This window comes from Pseudophryne corroboree, chromosome 3, assembly GCF_028390025.1.
Source record: "Pseudophryne corroboree isolate aPseCor3 chromosome 3, aPseCor3.hap2, whole genome shotgun sequence".
Taxonomy (NCBI): Eukaryota; Metazoa; Chordata; class Amphibia; order Anura; family Myobatrachidae; genus Pseudophryne; species Pseudophryne corroboree.
Window position 1 is genome coordinate 5876624 of NC_086446.1, and position 27061 is coordinate 5903684.

At 48.1% G+C, this 27061-nt stretch overlaps 1 protein-coding gene across 1 annotated transcript in view; it reads right to left on the reverse strand.

Annotated features, from left to right (window-relative positions):
* The window catches only part of LOC135056932 (uncharacterized), a 227017-nt gene that overhangs the window by 13374 nt on the left and 186582 nt on the right, over positions 1-27061 (reverse strand). The window contains exon 20 of the mRNA XM_063962712.1: positions 14116-14890. Within this exon, the coding sequence (XP_063818782.1) occupies positions 14116-14890 (775 nt within the window). The remainder of the gene's footprint in view (positions 1-14115; positions 14891-27061) is intronic.

Consider the following 27061-nt stretch of genomic DNA (forward strand, 5'->3'; position numbering starts at 1 on the left):
GACAGACAAATCCTCTGGTGCATGTGAAGATGTGATCCGGACCATTTGTCCAACAGATCCAGCCGGAAGGGTCTTGCGTGAAACCTTCCGTATTGTAGTGCCTCGTAAGAGGCCCCCATTTTCCCCAGAAGGCGAATGCACAGATGCACCAACACTGGGGTTGGCTTCAGGACATCCGAAACTTGGCTTCAGGACATCAACTGGATCACCAATGCCTTTTCCAACGGAAGGAACACCTTTTGTGACTCCATGTCCAGTATCATTCCCAGGAATGGGAGCCTCCGTGTTGGCTCTAGGTGAGATTTCAGAAGGTTCAGAATCCACCCCAGATGCTGGAGGAGTTTGGTTGAGAGAGCAATGCTGTCCAGCAACCTTTCCCTGGACAGCGCTTTTATCAGGAGATCATCCAGGTACGGAATTATGTTCACTCCCTGTTTGCGGAGTAGAAACATCATCTCTGCCATCACCTTGGTGAACACCCTCGGTGCCGTGGAGAGACCAAATGGCAGGGCCTGGAACTGGTAGTGACAGTCCTGCAGTGCAAACTGGAGATAAGCCTGATGAGGGGGCCAGATCGGAATATGAAGGTATGCATCCTTGATATCCAGAGACACTAATAATTCCCCCTCCTCCAGACCTGAGATCACTGCTCTCAGAGACTCCATCTTGAATTTGAACAGTCGTAAGTACGGGTTCAAAGACTTGAGGTTCAGAATTGGTCTTACTGAACCGTCCGGTTTCGGTACTACAAACAAGTTGGAATAGTACCCCTTGTTTATTAGATGAGGAGGAACTGGAACAATGACCTGAGTCTGTACCAGTTTTTGGATGGCGTGCTGTAAAGTTATACTTGCCTCTTGTGAAACTGGCAAGCCTGATTTGAAGAATCTGTGTGGTGGGCGCTTTTGGAACTCCAGTCTGTAGCCCTGGGAAATAAGATCTATGACCCAGGAATCCTGGCGCGAATTTGACCAGATCTGACTGAATAATTGTAGTCGGGCTTCCACCTGACAGCCTTCCAGGCATTGCGGTCCACCATCATGCTGAAGTCTTTGAGGAAGCAGTGCCTGAGCTCTGTTCCTGAGCACCTGCTGTTACTGGTATGCGTGGTTTACCTCTTGCACCTCTGGATTTGCCCTTGAACTTGGCCATCCGAAAGGACTGTAACTTAGAAGCTGACTAAGTCTTTTTGGTTGGGAGGGCTGCGGAAGGAAGATACGTAGACTTACCTGCAGTAGCTGTGGAGATCCATTTGTCTAATTCATCTCCAAACAAGGCCTCTCCTGTGAACAGTAGGCCTTCCACACCTTTCCTGGAGTCAGCGTCAGCCGTCCACTGGCGTACCCACAAGCCCCTGTGTGTCGACACTGCCATAGCGGTGGTGCGTGCGTTAAGCATGCCTATTTCCTTTATGGCTTCCACCATAAAGTTTGCAGAGTCCTGTATATGCTGCAGGAGTAAAACAACATCCCCCCTAGATAAGGAATCTAACCCCTCAATTAGGTTACCTGACCATTTAGCATTGGCTTTAGTGATCCACGCACATGCAATAGTGGGTCTTTGTGACACCCCAGCAGCTGTGTACAATGATTTGAGTGTAATCTCAATTTTACGATCAGCCGTGTCTTTCAGGGAGGCTGCACCAGGAACAGGCAATACAATTTTATGTGACAGTCTAGAGACTGATGTGTCCACTATCGGTGGATTTTCCCATTTTTTCCTATCCTCCAGAGGAAAAGGAAAAGACGAGAGCAACCTTTTAGGGATCTGAAATTTCTTATCAGGATTAACCCATGGTTCTTCAAACAGGGTATTATATACCTTTGACACAGGAAAAGTAACTGAGGACTTCTTTTTTACATTAAAATAAGATTCCTCACACTCCTCTGACACCTTATCAGGAATATGCAGAACATCTCTGATAGCCTCTATAAGAGCCTCTATTCCCTGTGACAGAGCAGCATCCCCCCCCTCCAAATCCACATCACCCTCCTCCATGTATGACCCGTCAGCGTCAGACTGCAGGATATGGGCCAGAGATCGCTTTTGCGGACAAATGGGAGGGGATTGAGATGCTGTTTTGGGGACTGAGTCTCTGTTCATAAACTCATCCACAGTCTGTTTGTTATGCACACCAGTGCCTGCAGGAATGTACTGGTGTCTGAACGGAGAGGGATGCAAAACAAATGAACTCACAGACAGACTGGGGAATATGACATTACATACACAGAAGGTGATAGGGTAACAAAATAAACACAAAGTGAACAGAGAAGCCCAAAGGCTAAGAAACTGGGTGTCTCCCTAGTATTAGGAATGCTCAGATGGAAAGAAGCGAGATGTTGTGAATTAATACGTAGAGAACCCGAAATGGGGTTGCTAAGGGCAACTGCAAAACCCTAAAGGGTTACCAACAGGTGTGGCAGTAAACTCCTTGGTCAGAGATGGAATAATAGACACAAGGAGAGTCTCCACAATCCTAGTCCTCACTTGCAGTGCACTGGTTCAGCTTACTGCCACTAAACTGACACCTGAACACCTTGCACAGTGAGAAAGTATTTTGGCAGGCAAGTCTGAGAATACAGCTGCAAACTTGCTAGGTTCACAGAGTAGCAAAAGAACCCCAGCAGGTTAAACGCCTGACTCCAGTCTTACTGCTAGGTCTGGATTGGCAGAGTGTAGTACCAAATCCCAAGGCCTATTTGCAGTAAGCAACAAACAAATACAAAGCTACACAGTACTAGCTAACTTTCAGGAACTGACTAACCAACAAAGATTCAGCAGCATCTGCCTAACCTGAGAAGAGGGTTTATATAGCAGGTGCTGTCCACGCCCCACTCAGACCTCACAGACTGTGAGCACAAAAACCAGCACCGGATCCCCTGCCGTGCACAGAGCCTGTAACCACTGCACAGCAAAAGACCCGAACCGGAGTATCAGCTACGCTCAGGTTACTCCGCTAGCACTTGTCTCCCGGTTGCCATGACGACGTGGCAGCACAGAGCAGGAGACCCTAACACTGTTTTAATTATTGCGTCTCTTTCTCACTGCGGGACAATTTTGTAGAAAGAGTGGAGATCATTCCTCTAAGAGAATTAACCCACTCCGGTTCAGCCGCGCTATTCTGTGAACCCTGAGTATCAGCTACGCTCAGGTTACTCCGCTAGCACTTGTCTCCCGGTTGCCATGACGACGTGGCAGCACAGAGCAGGAGACCCTAACAGTACCCCCCCCTCTGACGAGGGGTCAAAGAACCCCTACCACCGGGTTTATCGGGGAACTGCGAGAAGAAAGAGCGTAACAGTCTGGGGGCATGAAGATCACAACTGCGCACCCACGACCGCTCCTCCGGGCCATACCCCTTCCAGTGCACCAAAAATGACAGCCGACCCCGAACCATCTTGGAGTCAAGAATCCTTTCAACAACAAAATCCCTCTGGCCACGTATCAGAAGAGGGGAAGGTCTTCCACTGCAAGAAGGATTACTAATCGCCCGTTTTAAAAGGGAACAATGAAATGTTTTATTGATACCCAAAGAACGGGGTAGATCTAACTGAAATGCCACCGGATTGATAACCCTAGTGATCTTATAAGGACCGATGAACCGGGGGCCTAACTTATGAGATGGCTGTCTCAACTTCAAATTCTTGGTAGACAACCAGACGAAGTCTCCTAATTTGAAGCTGCAGAGTCTTTTCCGCTTATCAAAAACCCTTTTGGTCACTAATGACACAGACACAAGGGCTTTCTTCACTTTCCTCCAAATACCTCTAAGGACCGAAACCACAGAGGAACCACCAGGCGTGGAGTCCAGGGGGTCAAACGAATTGGCCTTAGGATGATGCCCATACACACAAAGGAAGGGAAAGATCCCTGTAGCAGAGTGAGCCGCGTTGTTATAGGCAAACTCCGCCATGGACAGATGAGCAACCCAGTCAGTCTGACACTTGGAGACATAACACCTGAGGAACTGCTCCAAGGACTGGTTCACCCTTTCAGTCTGCCCATTCATTGTGATGAAACAGCCCCTGTCTTGAGGCTGAGAAACGCGTCAAGCACCCGCCCGACGTCTCTATCCGATATCCTGGGTTTATCAAACATCCACACACAAGGAGTGTGTTCAGCGGCTCCCGCTAACGGAATACAAGCATACAGCTTGTGGACACCAAGCCACGCTTTGACACCAGCGTGTAAGTGTGTGCGGCGGCGGCTCCCGCAGACGGAGTCACGAGCGTACAGCTTTAGACACAGAGCTGCGCTCCAACACCAGCACTTGAAGTCTGATCTCCATCTGGCTCAGCAACAGCTGTTCGGCACCGACGTACAGCAGCATAGCAGTGTGGGCAGCCGGCGCCCACCAGCATTAAGGAGACAGCACTTAATCTTTTCATCATGGAAAGGTCTGGGTAAGCCATATGCACGGGACTTTTTCAAAGAGCGGTCATAGCTTAAAGTCATTTGCAATATATATGGAAGCATGTCCATTTGAGCTACCCAGTAAAGCCTTAATTTCAGTTGGAAGTGATTAACTGTGAGCATCTAAGCTCTCCACTAAATGGTGGTCAGATTATAACCACACCATATCTACATCATCTAAAAGTGGATGGACTTTGAAAGAAATCCTTATTAAATTCATTCGATTCATCAGTCCATGCATGGAGCCTAATATAAGGATAGTCATTTAATTTTAAATGCTGCAGTCTCCACCAGAATACAGGTGGTTATCTTTCTCCCAGGGAGCCTCTATTACATGTATTTATATTGTCACCATTTTTGTTATTAATGTTTGATACATAATATATGAGTTAACCATACTACAGGATATTAGGTTTATTCACTGAATTGTGATAATTTTCATGTTTTTAATATAATAAATTTCATTTATGCTGTTAAATGGTAGCACTTCTCTGAGTATTTCTTTAGTCTGCCCATTAGACTGCGGATGGTAGCCTGACGACAATCTGACAGAAATCTGGAGATCGGAACAAAATGCCCTCCAGAATTTGTCCACAAACTGGGATCCGCGGTCAGAGACCACATCAAGTGGCAACCCGTGAAGGCGCACAACATGCAGCATAAATAATTCAGACAGGCGTCTGGCCGATGGCAGCCCAACCAGTGGAACGAAGTGCGCCATCTTTGAAAACCTGTCAACGACAACCCAGATGGCTGTCATCCCCGAGGATTTGGGCAAGTCCACCACAAAATCCATTGAAATGTGGGTAATGGCTTAGATGGAATAGAGAGTGGATGTAATGGGCCAACAGGAACCCCTCTAGGAGTCTTATTTCGGGCACAGATGTCACATGCCCGAACCCACTGATCCACATCCCTAGCCACCGAGGGCCACTACACCGCCCTAGATAGCAACTCCCGAGTTCTGGCAATACCCGGGTGACCTGCCGACTTCTTGGCATGGAATTCCAGGAACACTCGCTGTCTTAACCTAGGAGGCACAAACAAAAGACCTACCGGAAGGTCTGGAGGAGCCTGCTCATGTGCTCTAAGGACTAATGACAAGAGGTCCTGGGTAATGCCCACTTTAATACATGATGGGGACACAATGGGCAATGGCTCCTCGGTGGTCTCCTGGATTGGAGCAAAACTCAGCGAGAGCGCATCAGCCTTGAGGTTTTTTGACCCAGGGCGATATGTTATCAAAAAATTAAAGCGAGCAAAAAACAAAGCCCATCGTGCCTGCCTGGCATTGAGACGCTTCGCTGACTCTAAATATGCCAGATTCTTATGGTCAGTGAGAATTGAAACCACAAACTTAGCCCCCTCAAGCCAGTGTCTCCACTCCTCGAGTGCATCCTTAATAGCCAACAATTCCCGGTTACCCACGTCATAATTCATCTCGGCAGGCGAAAATTTACGGGAAAAGTAAGCACAGGGATGAAGGCGATTATCAGACACCCCCATCTGAGAGAGCACTGCCCCAATACCCATCTCAGAGGCATCCACCTCCACCACAAAAGGACGCTCTGGATCTGGGTGTCGCAGCACCTTGGCCGAGACAAATGCCCTTTTGAGACGGGCAAAAGCCGCTTTGGCCTCACAAGACCAGTGAGCAACATCCGCCCCTTTCTTAGTGAGTGCCACCAAGGGCGCCACTATAGACGAAAATCCAGCGATAAATCGTCTATAAAAATTTGCAAAGCCCAGAAAACGCTGAAGCGCCTTCAAACTAGTGGGCTGCACCCAATCCAGGACTGCCTGTACCTTGGAACCCTCCATTTGGAAACCTTCTGGGGAGATAATATATCCTAGAAATGCGATTTGCTGAACTTCAAATTCGCACTTCTCCAGCTTCGCCCCAAGCCGGTGGTCTCTGAGATTCTGGAGGACTAACCGTACATGCTTCCGATGTTCCTCCAGGGAATGGGAGAAGATTAGGATGTCATCTAAGTATACAACTAAGAATCTATCCAAATATTCCCTGAGCACATCGTTCATGAAGTCCTGGAAGACTGCTGGGGCATTACAGAGCCCAAAAGGCATCACCAAATATTCATAATGCCCTGAGTGGGTATTAAAGGCAGTCTTCCATTCATCCCCCTCTCTTATTCGGATTAGATTGTACGCACCGCGTAGGTCAATCTTAGAAAAAATGGTGGCAGTACGAAGCTGGTCAAACAAGACCGAAATGAGAGGCAGTGGGTATGAGTTTTTAATCGTGATACGGTTCAATTCCCTGAAGTCGATGCAGGGTCGCAACGAACCGTCCTTTTTACCCACGAAGAAGAACCCCGACCCAACTGGAGACTGTGAAGGTCTGATAAATCCCTTAGCCAGGTTCTCCTGAATGTACTCTGCCATAGCCTGAGTCTCAGGACGTGACAGGGAGTACAACCTGCTCTTGGGAAGCTTAGCATTCGGCAACAAATCAATGGCACAGGCATAGGGGCGATGGGGAGGTAGTACCTCTGCAACTTTTTTGGAGAACACGTCCGCAAAATCTGCATAACATCCTGGCAATCCTGGCAAACTTAGCTGCGAAAGCCTGACTGGAAGGCTCAAGCAACTCCTGAAACAATCAGTACCCCAACTAAGAATCTCCCCAGAGACCCAGTCAAATTGAGGATTGTGGGCCCTTAACCAGGGTAACCCCAACACCAATGGGGCAAAAGTACAGACAGTCACATAAAAGGACAATTTTTCAGAGTGTGTGGCTCCAATAAACAAAGAAATCTGGCTAGTGCAAGAGGTAATTTTACCTTGGGATAATGGTTCCCCGTTTAACCCACAAATCTCAATTTCCGATGCCAAGGGTACTAAAGGAACAGAGTGTTTCAGGGCGAATTGGCGGTCCATAAAAACCCCGTCGGCCCCACTGTCCACAAAGGCCTCAGTCTTGACAGTTTGACCGAGGATCTTCAAGGTCACCGGAATGATAAAAGTCTTCTTGGGAAATTCTGACTTCTGGCCTGACAGGATATTTCCCATCACCCTCAGGCCCTGAAGTTTTCCGGCTTTTCTTGGCATGATACTACCACATGACCTTTATTCCCACAGTACAAACACAACCCCTGCTGTCTCCTCCGCGTCTTCTCATGCGAGGAGAGGCGGGTAGCCCCAATCTGCATAGGCTCCTCGGAAAATTCCTCAGAGTCCGACGTTCCCTTGGGAAAGAAGGAAACCTCGGTCTCCCTTTCAAGCCTACGCTCTCTCAGTCGTCTATCCACCTGGATGGATAACTGCATGAGCTGATCCAAGCTATCAGGCAAGGGATATTGTACCAGTTGGTCTTTTATCTGGTTAGAAAGACCTCTTCAGTACTGCTGTCTCAGGGCTGGGTCATTCCACTGGGTATCATGGGCCAACCTCCGAAACTCTGTACAATAAACCTCAACTGGCCTTCGCCCTTGCTTAAGGATCGAAATTTGAGCCTCGGCTGAGGCCGTCTTGTCAGGGTCATCATACAACATGCCCAGTGCCGTAAAAAAAGCATCAACACTTTTAAGTGACGGACAGTCAGGCTGCAACCCATATGCCCAGACCTGTGGGTCTCCTTGTAGCAAGGAAATCACTATGCCCACCCGCTGAATCTCCAACCCAGAAGACTGAGGCCTAAGCTGGAAATATAGCTTGCAGCTCTCCTTGAAACAAAAGAACTGCGAGCGATCTCCAGAAAAACGATCCGGGAGATTTACTTTCGGCTCCTTAACCCCTGAAGGTACTGCTGCTGCGGGAGCTCCGCCAGCGGCCTGCGAGGTGTGCATTTTAATGGACAAATGATTAAATTGTCGAGTCAGGACCTGCACCTGATCGACCACCTGTTGCAAAGTATTTTGAGGGGTATGCTCCATATTCCCACAAAATTTCAACAGGAGTATTAGGCTGCTGAATATGTTATGCACACCAGTGCCAGCAGGAATGTACTGGTGTCTGAACGGAGAGGGATGCAAAACAAATGAACTCACAGACAGACTGGGGAATATGACATTACATACACAGAAGGTGATACGGTAACAAAATAAACACAAAGTGAACAGAGAAGCCCAAAGGCTAAGAAACTGGGTGTCTCCCTAGTATTAGGAATGCTCAGATGGAAAGAAGCGAGAGGTTGTGTTTTAATACGTAGAGAACCCGAAATGCTGTTGCTAAGGGCAACAGCAAAACCCTAAAGGGTTACCAACGGGTGTGGCAGTAAACTCCTTGGTCAGAGATGGAATAATAGACACAAGGAGAGTCTCCACAATCCTAGTCCTCACTTGCAGTGCACTGGTTCAGCTTACTGCCACTAAACTGACACCAGAACACCTTGCACAGTGAGAAAGGATTTTGGCAGGCAAGTCTGAGAATACAGCCGCAAACTTGCTAGGTTCACAGAGTAGCAAAAGAACCCCAGCAGGTTAAACGACTGACTCCAGTCTTACTGCTAGGTCTGGATTGGCAGAGTGTAGTACCAAATCCCAAGGCCTATTTGCAGTAAGCAACAAACAAATACAAAGTTACACAGTACTAGCTAACTTTCACGAACTAACTAACCAACAAAGATTCAGCAGCATCTGCCTAACCTGAGAAGAGGGTTTATATAGCAGGTGCTGTCCACGCCCCACTCAGACCTCACAGACTGTGAGCACAAAAACCAGCACCGGATCCCCTACCGTGCACAGAGCCTGTAACCACTGCACAGCAAAAGACCCGAACCGGAGTATCAGCTACGCTCAGGTTACTCCGCTAGCACTTGTCTCCCGGTTGCCATGACGACGTGGCAGCACAGAGCAGGAGACCCTAACACTGTTTTAATTATTGCGTCTCTTTCTCACTGCGGGACAATTTTGTAGAAAGAGTGGAGATCATTCCTCTAAGAGAATTAACCCACTCCGGTTCAGCCGCGCTATTCTGTGAACCCTGAGTACCCAGTAGCGAGCCCCCTGGTGAAGAAGAACACTCCGCTGTACAAGAAGCACACTCTTTGCCTGACATAATGTAAATGTGACGGCGCACACACACACACACACACACACACACACACAAAGGAAAAGATTAAGCACAAGTAACCCACAAAGAGCCCTTCAGGGAGACACAGAGTTGTTTGGAGCCAGCCCCCACCGCGCCCTTACCGCTAATGCCAAGCTTAGCCGGGTAACAGACTAAGTACCCTGATAGGGGACATGGGGGCAAATGTATTAACCTGGAGAAGGCATAAGGAAGTGACAAACCAGTGATAAGTGCAAGGTGATAAACGCACCAGCCAATCAGCTCCTAATTTGTCAATTTGCTTATCACCGTGCACTTATCACTGATTTATCACTTACTAATACCTTCTCCAGGTTAATACATCTGCTCCTTAGTACACTAATAGTCGCTGCCCCCCTGCTATGACCCCCTGGTACCGCTGAGGTAATCTGGAGTCACTCCGGAGGAGCTGCGCATCCCTGTCCTGTCAGCGTCTGTGTCCACTGCAGAGGGAAAATGGCGCTGGTGAGCTGCTGGATCCTCTTACTGGCTGAGGTAATTTTTGTGCTTAAAATGGAGCAGGACTGTTTTAAGGCTGTGTTTGCCAGTGTGGGTACTGTGTACAGTGTACAGAGACGCAGTTGTGTATTGTATCTGGAGACGCATTTTGCCCCATCTAAAGGCCGTGCGTCTCCGTACACTCGTGCCACCATAATGGCCGGCGCCCGCTAACCGGATGCCGGCTCAGTACTCCCCACTCTTCATTCTTCTGGCTCTGTTAGGGGTGGCGACATGCAGCGGGAATGTACGCTCGCCGTGGTGGGGCTTGCAAATAGTTCCCTCAGGAGCTCAGTGTCCTGTCAGCGGGGCACGGAACCATTAAACCTTCAAAAGGTTGGGCCCCCCCCCTAAGTACCACGAAGCAGGCAGGCTGGTGCCAACCAGCCCTGCCTTAAAATAACAAACAGAAAATAAATGCAGAAAACTGCAGCAGCTTCCATCAGCGTGACCGGCTCCTCCAGGCACATTTTCTAAACTGAGTCTGGTGGAAGGGGCATGGAGGGAGGAGCCAGCCCACACTATCAAATTCTTAAAGTGCCCATGGCTCCTAGTGGACCCATCTATACCCCATGGTACTAAATAGACCCCAGTATCCTCTAGGACGTAAGAGAAATATAGTTTCAAAACATTTTGTCTCCCTCATTATTTATATTTGGTGACATCTCCTCTGGAATGCTTAGTAAGGTTGGAGGATACTCGGTGAAGGACCTTGGACCTCCAGGCAGAACATTTCCAGGACCTTGATATTCTTTGGTTGCCGCTTGTGGACTGTCCTATTTAGTGCATAGCAAAGGGTATCAATTGAGTTCAAATCTGGATACGGACAGGGTCATTGTAACACTTTTATTTTGTTCTCCCACAACCATTTCAGATGGATTTTGAGGTGAGTTTGAGGTCCAGCAATGGCCATGTTCAGATTTTAGCCTAAAATCTCTAGCTATAGAGTAGGATTCATTATAGCACCGATTGTCACAAGGGCCACTAGCAGCAGAACAGCCCCAAAGCATCAATGATCCACCTTCATATCTGACATTCGAGTATTCTTTGAAGTTCATTTGTATCTCCAAATGTGACAATGGCGTGCATGGCCAAAAAATTAAGTTTCTGTCTCATTTTGAGGATCCGGGGTCTTACTTTAGGTCTCCCTGTTCGGGTCATGGCTGTGCTGAGGCGGCGAGTGACCGGTATCCACTCGTGAGAGGTTATAGTGTGTCTGGCAGAGTCAGCTGGTGTGAGCACTGAAGCTCAGGAATCGGGGAGTCAGCAGGGAACGGGAGCACTTTTGTGTGTCTGCAGTTATACGAGCAGCCATGTTGGAAACCAATGCATACAGTTTAACCAATTGCAGTGCTCTCTGTGGTTTTTCAGCCAATCCCAGTCTGCTTTCCCTTTTAAAAAGGATTGGATTTGAATCAAACGCTGCCAGTGCTTTATGTTGCTCTTCTTAGAAGGTGCCTCAGCTCTGTGCTTCTGCAAATGTCCTTGTTGCTTGGTGCTCTGAGTACGTGGAAATCTCCTGCTTCGCTCTCCAGCATAATACTCCGCTATCCTCTGCACTTTGGTTCTGAGTTCAGTACCGGCACCGCCTTGTGCGGCTGCCAGCTCGCCAGGTTTAAGCTGTGGGTTATCCGGAGCTGTTGGTGAATTTTTCGGTTCTCTGCTCTGTTACCAAGTATCCAGAGTTCACAGTCCAAGTCTTTCAGTCACATTGTCAGTTAATGTCTACCTAACACAGTTACTGATGTTCCCAGTCTTCGTAGTCACAGGTAGTGATCCTTCCTGTCCTGGGAGTCCATGAAAAGAAACTATATCTGGCCTCCATGCCTTCTGCCTTCAGTGGTCTCTGACACTTCAGCTCAAGTCCATTTATTGGAAACCTCTTTACAGCCTGAACTGACACTCATCTAAACACGGGTAGCTACAATGACATTTTGCTTGTTCAGGGGTTACATTCATCACATTCAATTAATATCCCCCGGAATTTCTGAATGCACTTCTCCATTTCTGCTCCGGACCTGGGGCTGGTAGATGCCGCCAAGCATGAGAAGGGCGGGGATTTGTGCAGTTCTTGGAGCCAGCGTCTTTCTGCCCCTGGTCTCTCTCTCCCTCTTCCTCAGGACCCTCTCTCTCTCTCCCACTGGTCTCTCTCTGCCCCTGGTCTCTCTCTCTCCCTCTTCCTCAGGACCCTCTCTCTCTGCCCCTGGTCTCTCTCTCCCTCTTCCTCAGGACCGTATCTCTTTGCCTCTGGTCTCTCTCTCCCTCTTCCTCAGGACCCTCTCTCTCTGCTCCTGGTCTCTCTCTGCCTCAGGACCCTCTTTCTTTGTCCCTGGTCTCTCTCTCCCTCTTCCTCAGGACTCTCTCTCTCTGCCCCTGGTTTCTCTCTACCTCTTCCAAAGGACCCTCTCTCTCTCTCTCTCTGCCCCTGGTCTCCCTCAGGACCCTTTCTCTCTGCTCCTGGTCTCTTTCTGCCCTTGGTCTCTCTCTCCCTCTTCCTCAGGACCCTCTCTCTCTGCCCCTGGTCTCTTTCCCTCTTCCTCAGGACCCTCTCTCTCTGCCCCTGGTCTCTCTCTCCCTCTTCCTCAGGACCCTCTCTCTCTGCCCCTGGTCTCTCTCTCACTCTTCCTCAGGACCCTCTCTCTCTGCCCCTGGTCTCCCTATTTCTCAGGACCCTCTCTCTCTGCCCCTGGTCTTTCTCTCTGCCAGCCCCTTGTTTATCTCAGTTACTCACCAAAAAGGTGAATCCACGACCCTCCCCAGTCGACCATGACAATTTTCTGGGATACTATTTTATGGGGAGGCGCCATTCTTCACCCAGCCCTGGGCGCCCACCAAAGACCCTAGTTACACCTCGGCCTGCGAACTCTCCACCATCCTATATTGACTACTGTAACACTGAAGGTCTGCATGCTCAATGCAGCAGGTGAATTCACCTCACTGGAGGCACACTCTCCAGGATACCGAGAAGCTTTACCAAGACCACCAGCTACCATCTTTACCACACCATGGAATATCAGCAACCCTGACAAGTACACACGGCAGCCTAAATAAAGTTGGCATGAGTATAATAAGGGCTGATGACTCCTGCTATATGAGATACACCAGAAAGTGTGGGGAGGAGACTGGTCAGATCTAAGGGCTGGTAACACACAGTAACATGATGCAAGGGGGAGAGCAGGAGTATAATAGGGGCCGATGGCTTCTGATGTATGAGATACACCGGAGAGTGTGGGGAGGAGACTGGTCAGATCTCTGGGCTCGTAACACACAGTAACATGATGTGAGGGGGAGAGCAGGAGTATAATAGGGGCTGATGGCCCCTGATGTACGAAATACACCTGAGAGTGTGGGGAGGAGACTGGTCAGATCTCTGGGCTGGTATCACACAGTGACATGATGTAAAGGGGGAGAGCAGGAGTATAATAGGGGCTGATGGCTCCTGATGTATGAGATACACCTGAGTGTGTGGGGAGGAGACTGGTCAGATCTCTGGGCTGGTAACACTGTGACATGATGTGAATGAGAGAGCAGGAGTATAATAGGGGCTGATGTCCCCTGATGTACAAGATACACCAGAGAGTGTGGGGAGGAGACTGGTCAGCTCTCTGGGCTGGAAACACACAGTGACATGATGTGAGGGGGAGAGCAGGAGTATAATAGGGGCTGATGTCTCCTAATGTATGAGATACACCAAAGAGTGTGGGGAGGAGACTGGTCAGATCTCTGGGCTGGTAACACACAGTAACATGATGTGTGGGGGATAGCAGGAGTATAATAGAGGCTAATGTCTCCTGATATATGAGATACACCGGAGAGTGTGGGGAGGAGACTGGTCAGATCTCTGGGCTGGTAACACACAGTGACATGATGCGTGCGGGAGAGCAGGGGTATAATAGGGGCTGATGGCTCCTGATGTATGAGATACACCAAAGAGTGTGGGGAGGAGACTGGTCAGATCTCTGGGCTGGTAACACACAGTGACATGATGTGAGGAAGAGAATAGAAGTCTAACAAGGAATGGTGGCTCTGGACATCCTCACTGGGCAGATACATTTCACTTAATAGTATGTACTGACAGAGGGTGTAGGATATTGCTGTAGTGACTGAGCAAGGAGAATATGTGACTGTTTTCTGTGATAAATGTTTATTACTCACCTGTGCTGATATCTGTAGGGATCTCCTCCGCCTTACAATGCTGATCACCCCTCACATATGTCTCTTCTTCTCCCGATATACCTTTTGCCTTTATATCAGTCACAGACATCTCTTCTTCTCCCGATATATCTTCTGCCTTTATATCGGTCACATATGTCTCTTCTTTTCCATCTATATCTCCTGCTTTTATATCAGTCACATATGTCTCTTCTTCTTCCTCTATATCTTCTGCCTTCATATCAGTCACATACGTCTCTTCTTCTCCCTCTATATCTTCTATTTTAATATCAGTCACATATGTCTCTTCTTCTCCCTCTATATCTTCTGCCTTTAGATCAGTCACATATGTCTCTTCTTCTCCCTCTATATCTTCTGCCTTCATATCAGTCACATACGTCTCTTCTTCTCCCTCTATATCTTCTGCCTTTATATCAGTCACATATGTCTCTTTTTCTCCCTCTATATCTTCTGCCTTCATATCAGTCACATACGTCTCTTCTTCTCCCTCTATATCTTCTGTCTTTATATCAGTCACATACGTCTCTTCTTCTCCCTCTATATCTCCTGCTTTTATATCAGTCACATATGTCTCTTCTTCTTCCTCTATATCTTCTGCCTTCATATCAGTCACATACGTCTCTTCTTCTCCCTCTATATCTTCTGCCTTTATATCAGTCACATACGTCTCTTCTTCTCCCTCTATATCTTCTGTCTTTATATCAGTCACATACATCTCTTCTTCTCCCTCTATATCTTCTGCCTTCATATCTTCAACCTAAAAGAACAATAAAATAATAAAGTCTGAATCCATTAGGAGAAAACAGTATAATATCTAGGTATAAGGCACACACAGCTTCTCTACAGATCACACAGTGACAGTCACATTGGTATTTTGGTGAGACCCAGGACCAGCGAGAGGGGTGTCAAAGGGGACACCTGCAGCAAGGATCATTAGGGCCCCAAGGATGAGTCACTTGGTCCCCGGCAGAGATATTAGCCATATTGTCCAAATAGGGCAGCAAGCTGTAGACAGTGTGGGCGCAGCCTCAGAGTGACAGGAGCCTCTCACAAGCAGTATGTGAGGACGTGCGGCCAGCACCGGCATCCTATACACTTACCAGTAATGCTGCGGGTCCAGCAGGGGGTCCATTGGGTACTGCGAGATGGGGCTCTGGCATCTTGCCGCGATTCCCTGCAGGGTACCCAGGTACCCTCTATCTCCTGCATGGGGCCACTATCTTTACTTTGGTCACATGACAGCAGGGCCCAATGGGAGACCACACTCGCTGTCACTTCCTGCTGTTTCCTGCTCAGGTATAAACAATGGCCCTTTGCAAACACCCAGCCCTGTGCAGCTAGTTACATTGTGTATGACAAGTGACCCTACATTTTATCTCCTGTGCAGCTATACCAGGTCCAGCTTAACCCTTCATCCGGTTACCAATTCGGTCCTGCTTAACCCTTCAGCCGGTAACCAGTCCGTTCCAGTTTTTACCCTTCAACCGGTAACCAGTCCGTTCCAGTTTTTACCCTTCAACCGGTAACCAGTCCGGTCCAGTATTAACCCGTCAGCCGGTAACCAGTCCGGTCCAGCATTAACCAGTCAGCCGGTAACCATTCCGGTCCAGCATTAACCCGTCAGCCGGTATCCAGTCCGGTCCAGCATTAACCCGTCAGCCGGTATCCAGTCCGGTCCAGCTTAACCCTTCAGCGGGTAACCAATCCAGTCCAGTTTTATTCTTCATCCGGTAACCAGTCCTGTCCAGATTTGTTCTTCAGCAGGGTAACCAGTCCGTTCCCACTTTATTCTTCAGCCGGTAACCAGTCTGGTCCAGCTTTATTCTTCAGCCGGTAACCTGTCCTGTCCAGATTTGTTCTTCAGCCGATGACCAGTCCGGTCCAGCTTTATTTTTCAGCCGGTAACCAGTCCGGTCCAGCTTTATTCTTCAGCCTGTAACCAGTCTGGCCCAGCTTTATTCTTCAGCCGGTAACCAATCTGGTCCAGCTTTATTCTTCAGCAAGTAACCAGTCCGGTCCAGCTTTATTCTTCAGCCGGCAACCAGTCCGGTCCAGCTTTATTCTTAAACTGGCAACTAGTTCCGTCCAGCTTTATTCTTCAGCCGGTAACCAGTCCAGTCTTATTCTTTAACCGGTAACCAGTCTGGTCCAACTTTATTCTTCAACCGGTAACCAGTCCGGTCCAGCTTTATTCTTCAGCCAGTTACCACTCCAGCTTTATACTTCAACCTATAACCAGTCCAGTCCAGCTTTATTCTTCAGCCAGTTAGCAGTCCAGCTTTATTCTTCAACCGGTAACTAGACCAGTCCAGCTTTGTTCTTCAACCGATAACCAGTCTGGTCCAGCTTTATTCTTCAGCTGGTAACCACTCCGGTCCAGTTTTATTCTTCAACCGGTAACCAGTCCGGTCCAGCTTTATTCTTCAGCCAGTAACTTGTCCGGTCCAGCTTTATTATTCAGCCAGTTACCAGTCCAGCTTTATTCTACTGCCGGTATGCAGTCCAGCTTTATTCTTCAACCAGTAACTAGACTAGTCCAGCTTTGTTCTTCAACCGATAACCAGTCCGGTCCAGCTTTATTCTACAGCCGGTAACCAGTCCGGTCCAGCTGCATTCTTTAGCCGGCAACTAGTCAGGTCCAGCTTTATTTTTAAGCTGCCAACCAGTTCCGTCCAGCTTTATTCTTCAGCCGGTAACCAGTCCAGTCTTATTCTTTAACCGGTAACCAGTCCGGTCCAGCTGTATTCTTAAGTCAGCAACTAGTCAGGTCCAGCTTTATTCTTCAGCTGGCAACCAGTCAGATCCAGCTTTATTCTTCAGCCGGCAACTAGTCAGGTCCAGCTTTATTCTTAAGCCGGCAACCAGTCAGATCCAGCTTTATTCTTCAGTCGGTACCCAATCTGGTCCAGCTTTATTCTTCAGCGTGTAACCAGACCGGTCCAGCTTTATTCTTCAGCCGGCAACCAGTTCCATCCAACTTTATTCTTCAGCCGGTAACAAGTCCAGTCTGGTCCAGCATTATTCTTAAGCCAGCAACCAGTCAGGTCCAGCTTGATTTTTAAGCTGCCAACCAGTTCCGTCCAGCTTTATTCTTCAGCCGGTAACCAGTCCAGTCTTATTCTTTAACCGGTAACCAGTTCCGTAAAGCTTTATTCTTCAGCCGGTAGCCAGTCCGGTCCAGCTGTATTCTTAAGCCGGCAACCAGTCAGGTCCAGCTTTATTCTTCAGCAGGCAACTAGTCAGGTCCAGCTTTATTCTTCAGCCGGCAACTAGTCAGGTCCAGCTTTATTCTTCAGCCGGCAACTAGTCAGGTCCAGCTTTATTCTTCAGCCGGCAACTAGTCAGGTCCAGCTCTATTCTTCAGCCGGTAGCCAGTCCGGTCCAGCTGTATCTTTAAGCCGGCAACCAGTCAGGTCCAGCTTTATTCTTAAGCCAGCAACCAGTCAGGTCCAGCTTTATTCTTAAACCGGCAACCAGTCCAGCTTTATTCTTCAGCCGGTTACCAGTCCAGCTTTATTCTTCTGCCGGTAAGAAGTCCAGTACAGTTTTATTCTTCAGCCAGTTACCAGTCCAGCTTTATTCTTCAACCGGTAACCAGTCCAGTCCAGCTTTATTCTTCAACCAGTAACTAGACCAGTCCAGCTTTGTTCTTCAACCGATAACCAGTCCGGTCCAGCTTTATTCTTCAGCCGGTAACCAGTCCGGTCCAGCTTTATTCTTCAGCCAGTAACTTGTCTGGTCCAGCTTTATTCTTCAGACAGTTACCAGTCCAGCTTTATTCTTCTGCCGGTAAGCAGTCCAGTCCAGCTTTATTCTTCAGCCAGTTACCAGTCCAGCTTTATTCTTCAACCAGTAACTAGACTAGTCCAGCTTTGTTCTTCAACCGATAACCAGTCCGCACAAGCTTTATTCTACAGCCGGTAACCAGTCCAGTCCAGCTTTATTCTTAAGCCAGCAACCAGTTCGGTCCAACTTTATTCTTCAGCCGGAAACCAGTCCAGTTTTATTCTTCAGCCAGCAACTAGTCCGGTCCAGCTGTATTCTTCAGCCGGCAACCAGTAAGGTCCAGCTTTATTCTTTTGCCGGCATCTAGTTAGGTCCAGCTTTATTTTTAAGCTGCCAACCAGTTCCGTCCGGATTTATTCTTCAGCCGGTAACCAGTCCAGTATTATTCTTTAACCGGTAACCAGTCCGGTCCAGCTGTATTCTTAAATTGGCAACTAGTCAGGTCCAGCTTTATTCTTCAGCTGGCAACTAGTCAGGTCCAGCTTTATTCTTCAGCCGGTAACAAGTCCAGTCCGGTCCAGCATTATTCTTAAGACAGCAACCAGTCAGGTCCAGCTTTATTTTTAAGCTGCCAACCAGTTCCGTCCAGCTTTATTCTTCAGCCAGTAACCAGTCCAGTCTTATTATTTAACCGGTAACCAGTTCCGTACAGCTTTATTCTTCAGCCGGTAGCCAGTCCGGTCCAGCTGTATTCTTAAGCCGGCAACCAGTCATGTCCAGCTTTATTCTTCAGCAGGCAACTAGTCAGGTCCAGCTTTATTCTTCAGCCGGCAACTAGTCAGGTCCAGCTTTATTCTTCAGCCGGCAACTAGTCAGGTCCAGCTTTATTCTTCAGCCGGTAGCCAGTCCGGTCCAGCTGTATCCTTATAAGCCGGCAACCAGTCAGGTCCAGCTTTATTCTTAAGACAGCAACCAGTCAGGTCCAGCTTTATTCTTAAGCCGGCAACCAGTCCAGCTTTATTCTTCAGCCGGTTACCAGTCCAGCTTTATTCTTCTGCCGGTAAGAAGTCCAGTACAGCTTTATTCTTCAGCAAGTTACCAGTCCAGCTTTATTCTTCAACCGGCAACCAGTCTAGTCCAGCTTTATTCTTCAACCAGTAACTAGACCAGTCCAGCTTTGTTCTTCAACCGATAACCAGTCCGGTCTAGCTTTATTCTTCAGCCGGTAACCAGTCCGGTCCAGCTTTATTCTTCAGCCAGTAACTTGTCTGGTCCAGCTTTATTCTTCAGACAGTTACCAGTCCAGCTTTATTCTTCTGCCGGTAAGCAGTCCAGTCCAGCTTTATTCTTCAGCCAGTTACCAGTACAGCTTTATTCTTCAACCAGTAACTAGACTAGTCCAGCTTTGTTCTTCAACCGATAACCAGTCGCACAAGCTTTATTCTACAGCCGGTAACCAGTCCGGTCCAGCTTTATTCTTAAGCCGGCAACCAGTTCGGTCCAACTTTATTCTTCAGCCAGCAACTAGTCCGGTCCAGCTGTATTCTCCAGCCGGCAACCAGTCAGGTCCAGCTTTATTCTTTAGCCGGCATCTAGTTAGGTCCAGCTTTATTTTTAAGCTGCCAACCAGTTCCGTCCAGATTTATTCTTCAGCCGGTAACCAGTCCAGTATTATTCTTTAACCGGTAACCAGTCCGGTCCAGCTGTATTCTTAAATTGGCAACTAGTCAGGTCCAGCTTTATTCTTCAGCTGGCCACCAGTCAGGTCCAGCTTTATTCTTCAGCTGGCAACTAGTCAGGTCCAGCTTTATTCTTCAGCCGGTAACAAGTCCAGTCTGGTCCAGCTTTAATCTTAAGCCAGCAACCAGTCAGGTCCATCTTTATTTTTAGCTGCCAACCAGTTCCGTCCAGCTTTATTCTTCAGCCAGTAACCAGTCCAGTCTTATTCTTTAACCGGTAACCATTTCCGTACAGCTTTATTCTTCAGCCGGTAGCCAGTCCGGTCCAGCTGTATTCTTAAACCGGCAACCAGTCAGGTCCAGCTTTATTCTTCAGCAGGCAACTAGTCAGGTCCAGCTTTATTCTTCAGCCGGCAACTAGTCAGGTCCAGCTTTATTCTTCAGCCGGTAGCCAGTACGGTCCAGCTGTATCCTTAAGCCGGCAACGTCAGGTCCAGCTTTATTCTTAAGCCGGCAACCAGTCAGGTCCAGCTTTATTTTTCAGCCAGTACCCAATCTGCTCCAGCTTTATTCTTCAGCCGGCATCCAGTCAGGTCCAGTTTTATTCTTAAACTGGCAACCAGTTCCGTCCAGCTTTATTCTTCAGCCGGTAACAAGTCCAGTCCAGTCCAGGTTTTATTCTTAAGCCAGCAACCAGTCAGGTCCAGCTTTATTCTTCAGCCGGCAACTAGTCAGTTCCAGCTTTATTTTTAAGCTGCCAACCAGTTCCGTCCAGTTTAATTCTTCAGCCGGTAACCAGTCCAGTCTTATTCTTTAACCGGTAACCAGTTAAGTCCAGCTTTATTCTTCAGCCGGTAGCCAGTCCGGTCCAGCTGTATTCTTAAGCCGGCAACCAGCCAGGTCCAGCTTTATTTTTAAGCTGCCAACCAGTTTCGTCCAGCTTTATTCTTCAGCCGGTAACCAGTCCAGTCTTAATCTTTAACCGGTAACCAGTTCCGTACAGCTTTATTCTTCAGCCGGTAGCCAGTCCGGTCCAGCTGTATTCTTAAGCCGGCAACCAGTCAGGTCCAGCTTTATTCTTCAGCAGGCAACTAGTCAGGTCCAGCTTTATTCTTCAGCCGGCAACTAGTCAGGTCCAGCTTTATTCTTCAGCCGGCAACTAGTCAGGTCCAGCTTTATTCTTCAGCCGGCAACTAATCAGGTCCAGCTTTATTCTTCAGCCGGCAACTAGTCAGGTCCAGCTCTATTCTTCAGCCGGTAGCCAGTCCGGTCCAGCTGTATCTTTAAGCCGGCAACCAGTCAGGTCCAGCTTTATTCTTAAGACGGCAACCAGTCAGGTCCAGCTTTATTCTTAAGCCGGCAACCAGTCAGGTCCAGCTTTATTTTTAAGCTGCCAACTAGTTCCATCCAGCTTTATTCTTCAGCCGGTTACCAGTCCAGCTTTATTCTTCTGCCGGTAAGCAGTCCAGTACAGTTTTATTCTTAAGCCAGTTACCAGTCCAGCTTTATTCTTCAACCGGTGACCAGTCCAGTCCAGCTTTATTCTTCAACCAGTAACTAGACCAGTCCAGCTTTGTTCTTCAACCGATAACCAGTCCGGTCCAGCTTTATTCTTCAGCCGGTAACCAGTCCGGTCCAGCTTTATTCTTCAGCCAGTAACTTGTCTGGTCCAGCTTTATTCTTCAGACAGTTACCAGTCCAGCTTTATTCTTCTGCCGGTAAGCAGTCCAGTCCAGCTTTATTCTTCAGCCAGTTACCAGTCCAGCTTTATTCTTCAACCAGTAACTAGACTAGTCCAGCTTTGTTCTTCAACCGATAACCAGTCAGCACGAGCTTTATTCTACAGCCGGTAACCAGTCCAGTCCAGCTTTATTCTTAAGCCGGCAACCAGTTCGGTCCAACTTTATTCTTCAGCCGGAAACCAGTCCAGTTTTATTCTTCAGCCAGCAACTAGTCCGGTCCAGCTGTATTCTTCAGCTGGCAACCAGTCAGGTCCAGCTTTATTCTTTTGCCGGCATCTAGTTAGGTCCAGCTTTATTTTTAAGCTGCCAACCAGTTCCGTCCTGATTTATTCTTCAGCCGGTAACCAGTCCAGTATTATTCTTTAACCGGTAACCAGTCCGGTCCAGCTGTATTCTTAAATTGGCAACTAGTCAGGTCCAGCTTTATTCTTCAGCTGGCAACTAGTCAGGTCCAGCTTTATTCTTCAGCCGGTAACAAGTCCAGTCTGGTCCAGCATTATTCTTAAGCCAGCAACCAGTCAGGTCCAGCTTTATTTTTAAGCTGCCAACCAGTTCTGTCCAGCTTTATTCTTCAACCGGTAACCAGTCCAGTCTTATTCTTTAACCGGTAACCAGTTCCGTACAGCTTTATTCTTCAGCCGGTAGCCAGTCCGGTCCAGCTGTATTCTTAAGCCGGCAACCAGTCATGTCCAGCTTTATTCTTCAGCAGGCAACTAGTCAGGTCCAGCTTTATTCTTCAGCCGGCAACTAGTCAGGTCCAGCTTTATTCTTCAGCCGGCAACTAGTCAGGTCCAGCTTTATTCTTCAGCCGGTAGCCAGTCCGGTCCAGCTGTATCCTTATAAGCCGGCAACCAGTCAGGTCCAGCTTTATTCTTAAGACAGCAACCAGTCAGGTCCAGCTTTATTCTTAAGCCGGCAACCAGTCCAGCTTTATTCTTCAGCCGGTTACCAGTCCAGTTTTATTCTTCTGCCGGTAAGAAGTCCAGTACAGCTTTATTCTTCAGCAAGTTACCAGTCCAGCTTTATTCTTCAACCGGCAACCAGTCTAGTCCAGCTTTATTCTTCAACCAGTAACTAGACCAGTCCAGCTTTGTTCTTCAACCGATAACCAGTCCGGTCCAGCTTTATTCTTCAGCCGGTAACCAGTCCGGTCCAGCTTTATTCTTCAGCCAGTAACTTGTCTGGTCCAGCTTTATTCTTCAGACAGTTACCATTCCAGCTTTATTCTTCTGCCGGTAAGCAGTCCAGTCCAGCTTTATTCTTCAGCCAGTTACCAGTACAGCTTTATTCTTCAACCAGTAACTAGACTAGTCCAGCTTTGTTCTTCAACCGATAACCAGTCCGCACGAGCTTTATTCTACAGCCGGTAACCAGTCCGGTCCAGCTTTATTCTTAAGCCGGCAACCAGTTCGGTCCAACTTTATTCTTCAGCCGGAAACCAGTCCAGTTTTATTCTTCAGCCAGCAACTAGTCCGGTCCAGCTGTATTCTTCAGCCGGCAACCAGTCAGGTCCAGCTTTATTCTTTAGCCGGCATCTAGTTAGGTCCAGCTTTATTTTTAAGCTGCCAACCAGTTCCGTCCAGATTTATTCTTCAGCCGGTAACCAGTCCAGTATTATTCTTTAACCGGTAACCAGTCCGGTCCAGCTGTATTCTTAAATTGGCAACTAGTCAGGTCCAGCTTTATTCTTCAGCTGGCCACCAGTCAGGTCCAGCTTTATTCTTCAGCTGGCAACTAGTCAGGTCCAGCTTTATTCTTCAGCCGGTAACAAGTCCAGTCTGGTCCAGCTTTATTCTTAAGCCAGCAACCAGTCAGGTCCATCTTTATTTTTAGCTGCCAACCAGTTCCGTCCAGCTTTATTCTTCAGCCAGTAACCAGTCCAGTCTTATTCTTTAACCGGTAACCATTTCCGTACAGCTTTATTCTTCAGCCGGTAGCCAGTCCGGTCCAGCTGTATTCTTAAGCCGGCAACCAGTCAGGTCCAGCTTGATTCTTCAGCAGGCAACTAGTCAGGTCCAGCTTTATTCTTCAGCCGGCAACTAGTCAGGTCCAGCTTTATTCTTCAGCCGGTAGCCAGTACGGTCCAGCTGTATCCTTAAGCCGGCAACGTCAGGTCCAGCTTTATTCTTAAGCCGGCAACCAGTCAGGTCCAGCTTTATTTTTAAGCTGCCAACTAGTTCCATCCAGCTTTATTCTTCAGCCGGTTACCAGTCCAGCTTTATTCTTCTGCCGGTAAGCAGTCCAGTCCAGCTTTATTCTTCAGCCAGTTACCAGTCCAGCTTTATTCTTCAACCAGTAACTAGACTAGTCCAGCTTTGTTCTTCAAACGATAACCTGTCCGCACGAGCTTTATTCTTCAGCCGGTAACCAGTCCGGTCCAGCTTTATTCTTCAGCCAGTAACTAGTCCGGCCCAGCTTTATTCTTCAGCCAGTTACCAGTCCAGCTTTATTCTTCTGCCGGTAGCCAGTCCGGTCCAGCTGTATCCTTAAGCCGGCAACCAGTCAGGTCCAGCTTTATTCTTAAGCCGGCAACCAGTCAGGTCCAGCTTTATTTTTAAGCTGCCAACTAGTTCCATCCAGCTTTATTCTTCAGCCGGTTACCAGTCCAGCTTTATTCTTCTGCCGATAAGCAGTCCAGTACAGCTTTATTCTTCAGCCTATCAGTCCAGCTTTATTCTTCAATCGGTAACTAGACTAGTCCAGCTTTGTTCTTCAACCGATAACCAGTCCGGTCCAGCTTTATTCTTAAGCCTGCAACCAGTTTCGTCCAGCTTTATTCTTCAGCCGGCAATTAGTCCGGTCCAGCTGTATTCTTAAGCCGGCCACCAGTAAGGTCTAGCTTTATTCTTTAGCTGGCAACTAGTCAAGTCCAGCTGCATGTTTAAGCTGCCAACCAGTTCCGTCCAGCTTTATTCTTCAGCCAGTAACCAGTCCAGTCTTATTCTTTAACTGGTAACCAGTCCGATCCTGCTTTATTCTTCATTCGGTAGCCAGTCCGGTCCAGCTGTATTCTTAAACCGGCAACTAGTCAGGTCCAGCTTTATGCTTCAGCCGGCAACTAGTCAGGTCCAGCTTTATTCTTAAGCCGGCGACCAGTCAGGTCCAGCTTTATTCTTCAGCCAGTACCCAATCTGGTCCAGCTTTATTCTTCAGCCGGCATCCAGTCAGGTCCAGTTTTATTCTTAAACTGGCAACCAGTTCCGTCCAGCTTTATTCTTCAGCCGGTAACAAGTCCAGTCCAGGTTTTATTCTTAAGCCAGCAACCAGTCAGGTCCAGCTTTATTCTTCAGCCGGCAACTAGTCAGTTCCAGCTTTATTTTTAAGCTGCCAACCAGTTCCGTCCAGTTTAATTCTTCAGCCGGTAACCAGTCCAGTCTTATTCTTTAACCGGTAACCAGTTAAGTCCAGCTTTATTCTTCAGCCGGTAGCCAGTCCGGTCCAGCTGTATTCTTAAGCCGGCAACCAGTCAGGTCCAGCTTTATTTTTCAGCCGGCAACTAGTCAGGTCCAGCTTTATTCTTAAGCCGGCAACCAGTCAGGTCCAGCTTTATTTTTAAGCGCGTAACCAGTCCGGTCCAGCTTTATCTTCAGCCGGCAACAAGTCAGGTCCAGCTTTTTTCTTAAGCTGCCAACCAGTTCCGTCCAGCTTTATTCTTAAGCTGCCAACCAGTCCAGTCTTATTCTTTAACCGGTAACCAGTCCGGTCCAGCTTTATTCTTCAACCGGTATCTAGTCTGGTCCAGCTTTATTTTTCAGCCGGTAACTAGTCCGGCCCAGCTTTATTCTTCAGCCAGTAACTAGTCCGGTCCAGCTTTATTCTTCAGCCAGTTACCAGTCCAGCTTTATCCTTCAGCCAGTTACCAGTCCAGCTTTATTCTTCAACTGGTAACTAGACCAGTCCAGCTTTATTCTTCAGCCGGTAACCAGTTCCGTCCAGCTTTATTCTTCAGACGACAACCAGTCCAGTCCAGCTTTATTCTTCAGCCGGCAACCAGTCCGGTCCAGTTTTATTCTTCAGCTGGTAACCAGTCAAGTCCAGCTGTATTCTTCAGCCGGTAACCAGTCAAGTCCAGCTTTATTCTTCAGCCAGTAACCTGTCCGTTATAGGAGCACTCAGTGATATACTTCGAGCAATTCTTTATGAAGGCAGTTCTCACTACTACCCAAATCCCAAGTAAAAGAGTTATATTCAGCCTCCTCGTTTCCAGCCACAGCCACAAGTTAAAGCCATGGGATTATAGTCATCACCTGAAGCAGATAACACTGTAACTAAAAGCGTGATACAGGAACTGTGTGGAGCGAGTCTGTGCCCGCTCTTCTGCGTCCAGCTCTGTTGCAGGCAGTTACGTGACATAGCAGCAGCTCTACTGGCCAGGATTCCCACGCCATGCGCCGGCCTTTTCAGGTGGGGTGTGAGGTCCGCATGGTACCTGCTGTGTTCAGGTCTGGACACTGGGTAGTGCAGCATAGGGGTAAGAGTGGACTGGTGAGTGGATACAGGGCTTTGGGATGGGGTGGGGGAGCAGGGAATGCAGCATGGAGTCATTGGGGAGAGAGACTGTGGTAGGGTGGCCAATCCCGGGATCGGGATCGGCGGGATCCCGGGATTTAGGCCCAAAAATGGCCGGGATTCAATCCCGGGATTGGAAGCTCCAATCCCGGGGATTGAGGGATCAGCGTTGAGCGTCCACAGGACGCTCAGACGCTGCCCGGCTTCCTCCTTCCGGGTCCCCAGCGCAGCGTGAGAGATCACGCTGCGCTGTCAGGAGCCGGCAGCAGCAATGAAGAGATGATCCCCTCCCGCCCGCCCTCGGTATATGGTAAGTTATATGTGCGGGGCGGGCGGGGCGGGGAGGGGCGAGAGGGCGGCCACCTATTTAAAAGCCAATCCCGGGTATCCCGGGAATCCCGGGATTGGCCATTTTTCAATCCCGATACCCGGGATTGAAAAAATGGCCCGGGATTGGCTTCCCTAGACTGTGGTGGGGGTGGGATAAGAAATGTATACACATATATATATATATATATATATATATATATATATATATATGTGTGTGTATATATATATATATATATATATATATACACAGATAAATGGGCGGCACTCACGAGACTTCCACACGAAGAATAAATCAGATGGACAGCGTCACGGTGTTGCAGGTGCAAATATCAGTTGGATGAGTACTTTCCATCTAGTACAATCATGTGTCTTCACTGGGGCTAATCATTGAGTGCTCCTGGAAATGAGTGATCACAATAATTACATGTTTCATTATACATTATGTTTAGAATACTAGCGTATTGAATTCATCATGTTAGTCCATTTTCTTGTGTAATTTAATATTTTTATTTTCTCATCCTCACTGGGTTGTATTATCATACTCACATTATATATTGCACGCTCTGGTAGCGTGGTTTTAATTGCACTTACACTTACACTAATATGTTGCGCATGTTCATTTATATGTTATTATGCAACATTCTTAATTTTTTTTTACATACATTTCCTAGTTAACAACTAGGACTTATTCACCTTTTTAACACGTGTGCTAATTTGTTGTATTGTGTGTTCACTCGATGCTATGGTAACCAGCAGGTGTCACCCTCCCCAGCACGACGCGCCTCAAGCGCTGCGTTCCAACCATCCGTGCTGGATGTGGAGATGACGTCAGAGGACGCACGGCCCGTCCGGCGGGCGGGAAGGTGTAAGCGCGCCTTGTGATGACGCAGACTAGCGGGGACCGGCGGCGGCCGGAAGCTGGGCATGGCATATTGAGCGGAC